Source organism: Mandrillus leucophaeus, unplaced genomic scaffold (assembly GCF_000951045.1).
Source record: "Mandrillus leucophaeus isolate KB7577 unplaced genomic scaffold, Mleu.le_1.0 Scaffold18, whole genome shotgun sequence".
In the NCBI taxonomy this organism is placed as follows: domain Eukaryota; kingdom Metazoa; phylum Chordata; class Mammalia; order Primates; family Cercopithecidae; genus Mandrillus; species Mandrillus leucophaeus.
The window spans coordinates 4,377,255-4,380,963 of NW_012101809.1; the positions used below are offsets into that span (position 1 = coordinate 4,377,255).

Below are 3,709 nucleotides of genomic sequence, written 5' to 3' on the forward strand. Positions count from 1 at the left end.
CTCGGGGGTGGCCGGGCTCCCGCCACCCCCGTGGGCCGAGACCACCTGGATTTACCACGACGGCGAGGACACCAAGATGATCGTAGGCGAAGAGAAGAAATTCCTGCTGCCCTTCTGGCTGCAGGTGATCTTCATTTCGCTGCTGCTGTGCCTGTCGGGCATGTTCAGTGGCCTCAACCTGGGGCTCATGGCCCTGGACCCGATGGAGCTGCGCATCGTGCAGAACTGCGGCACGGAGAAGGAGAAGAATTACGCCAAGCGCATCGAGCCGGTGCGCAGGCAGGGCAACTACCTGCTGTGCTCACTGCTGCTGGGCAACGTGCTGGTCAACACCACGCTCACCATCCTGCTCGACGACATCGCCGGCTCGGGCCTTGTGGCCGTGGTGGTCTCCACCATCGGCATCGTCATCTTCGGGGAGATAGTGCCCCAGGCCATCTGCTCCCGCCACGGCCTGGCTGTGGGGGCCAACACCATCTTCCTCACCAAGTTTTTCATGATGATGACCTTCCCCGCTTCCTACCCGGTCAGCAAGCTGCTGGACTGCGTCCTAGGCCAGGAGATAGGCACCGTCTATAACCGGGAAAAACTGCTGGAGATGCTCCGGGTCACCGACCCCTACAACGACCTCGTTAAGGAGGAACTGAACATCATCCAAGGGGCGCTGGAGCTCCGCACCAAGACGGTGGAGGACGTGATGACTCCACTCCGGGACTGCTTCATGATCACTGGCGAAGCCATCCTGGACTTCAACACCATGTCTGAGATCATGGAGAGCGGCTACACCCGCATTCCAGTGTTTGAAGGGGAGCGCTCCAATATCGTGGACCTGCTGTTCGTCAAAGACTTGGCCTTCGTGGATCCAGATGACTGTACTCCCCTGAAAACCATCACCAAATTTTATAACCACCCCTTGCACTTTGTTTTCAATGACACCAAGTTGGACGCTATGCTGGAAGAATTTAAGAAAGGTGGGAAATTTTGGTCTCTTTCATTGGCTTGCTCTTTCTCTCTCCATCCTCTTCCCTACTTGAGCCCTCTACCCTCAGACCAACCCCCCAAGGCGAGTTGACCGGGATTTCTCCTTCTTTCTCTTAATTGCAAAGTTGAAAGGGTGGCGTGGATTTGGGGATGGATTGAACTAGTAAGTGCTACTAGGTTATTTTAAAGCACAAGACTGCCATCACTTACTTTTTACCATTATCAAAAAGCAGGCTGTGTAATTTCTGTGCATGACACTTTTTTTTTTTGGTTCCGTGTGTGGGGCCTCTGTGCTTGAGGGGTCTGCCGCCTTCATTGTCTGGGTTCTCAGTGGGTAGGTGAAGGTAGGGGCTGGCTGATGCCATGCCATTTGGTTGACTTTAATCACAGGCATTTGGAAAACATGTAAATAGCTTTTGTAAACTCAGTGCAGTCGTTTTCCTTCTCCTTAAACATCCACACTGGCCTTTCAAAGATGGAAGTACATTTTCTATAGCTTCTGTTCCTGCTTGCCTGGCAACTTACCGGGAAGACTGAGGTCTGCCTTTGAGGGTAAGGGGTGGGGTAAACTAAGTATCGCCAAAAAAATCACCCATTTTCGATGTGACTTCTCTTAGCTAGAAAAGTGTTGTTGTTGTTGTTGTTGTTGTTGTTTTAAATTAAAATTATTAATATGTAACTTGGAAAGACTAGCGGTTAGCCAGCCTTTTGTGAAGTGGCTGTATGTCCCGTAGCCTTCTTCACTATTTGTTTACGTTTATCTGACAACAGTTACAGTTGCCCAAACCAAGTGTGATTTTGGCAGAAAGCTTGCACCTTTACCAGTGGGATGAATCCCTCTATTGGGGCTTATTTATTTCTTGACTCTTTCAGTCTAAGTGTTCTTTTTTTCCACCTTGGTCGTCTGATACATTAAACTGAAGTATGTCTCCGTCAACTCTCACTGTTCCAAGGTGAGAAATTATACAGCACATCATTTCTTGCATTGTCGTATTTGTTCGCTTGACCATATAATGAACAGGTAAATAGCAACTTGTACTATTATTATTGAAGTTCTGAATGTTTCCAGTAAAATGTTTCCACTATTTCAAATAGTGTTATTTGAAAACCAAGGGATGCTGAGTTTTTGAATTATTATGATGCTAGTGCATGTGCGGGTACTGAAATGTGTATGTAAACTTTCGTGACCTGATAGTCCTCAAAACCAAGTTTTCCTTCTTCAAATAGAATTTTGATCACTGGTAGTAGTCTCTCCTCTGAAGAAGGTGATATGTACCTAGTGACAGCTCACTGGATATGATGATCTGAACATACTCAAAGAGCATATGGTTGTCCTAATTCCATTTTTCTGGTTGAATGATGCCCTCTTTAGAACAGGATCTCATTGTAGTAATTTTTTTTTTTTTTTTGAGACGGAGTCTCGCTCCGTTGCCCAGGCTGGAATGCGGTGGCACAATCTCCATTCACTGCAAGCTCCGCCTCCCAGGTTCATACCATTCTCCTGCCTCAGCCTCCCAAGTAGCTGAGACTACAGGCGCCTGCCACCATGCCCGGCTAATTTTTTATATTTTTAGTAGAGACAGGGTTTCACCATGTTAGCCAGGATGGTCTCAATCTCCTGACCTCGTGATCCGCCTGCCTCGGTCTCCCAAAGTGTTGGGATTACAGGCGTGAGCCACCGCGCCCGGCCACATTGCAGTAATTTTTATACAAAGGAAAAGAGCAGAATGTGTTTTGAAGATTGGTAAATTTGCATTTAAAAGCAGGAGGTTCTTCTGGTTTCTTAAATAGTAAAAAGAAAATGTCCAGTATCTCTAGGTGACATAGCTTCTTTTGGGGGTGTCATTCTTTCACCATTAAGTTGTTAATTAGAGCATCTAACTTCTTTCATTTTGCAGTAATATCTGTAATACAGAAAGATATGTTGGAATGTTTGGAAATGCCCCTAAAAGTCTTTCTATTGCTAAATTCCCCAATATTGATACAGGTGAGTGATTGCTTGAGTTTTTTATTACTTAGAATTTTGCACATTTACTCATGAATTGATGACACTAGTTTGTACTTCTTGCTGAAGTCTTTTCTTCACTTCTGTATCTTTTTACCTTGAGAATTTCATTTTTCACCTCACAGCTCCTTAATCCTGCCCCTACTCAAAATTTCAAAATTTGTATTATTTTGAAATTTGTGCTTGATTGACCTTGAACAATTTTTCTTGATGGATTTATTTTCACGAGGAGCTCTTTTTCCTTCAGAATTACCACTTAGTATTTTTTTGAAATGTATTCTTTAAATAATGGAATTACTAATATTTCCCCATGAATTCTAGAAAAATAATAAGGTACAAGATTTTATTTTTGTCTTTAACCAGAATGATGTATTTGGTTAAGAAGATAGTCCAAGTTAAAGACATACATTCAAGCTAGTGGCACATTCGGAAGAGCAGGCAAAGATAGTTGGTTGCAAATGGGAAATTTAAGCCATGATCTTAAAAGGACAGAATGGATATTTGTTACTTAAACTGTGGGAATAATTGATTTTTTTCACCTTCCCTTTCTTGGATTTTTTTTTTTTTTAATTAGTTTGGTTACTTTAACCTTACTGTCAGTTATATTGGTTCTTTTTTTATGTCTGAGTTTTTTTTTTTTTTTTTTTTTTGAGATGGAGTCTTGCTCTGTCGCCCAGGCTGGAGTGCAGTGGCCGGATCTCAGCTCACTGCAAGCTCTGCCTC

General features: G+C 43.9%; 1 protein-coding gene across 1 annotated transcript in view; it reads left to right on the forward strand.

Annotated features, from left to right (window-relative positions):
* Positions 1–6: 6 nt before the first annotated feature.
* The window catches only part of CNNM2 (cyclin and CBS domain divalent metal cation transport mediator 2), a 208,847-nt gene continuing 205,144 nt past the window's right edge, over positions 7–3,709 (forward strand). Inside the window, exon 1 of the mRNA XM_011977492.1 lies at positions 7–971. Within this exon, the coding sequence (XP_011832882.1) occupies positions 77–971 (895 nt within the window). The 5' untranslated portion in view covers positions 7–76. The remainder of the gene's footprint in view (positions 972–3,709) is intronic.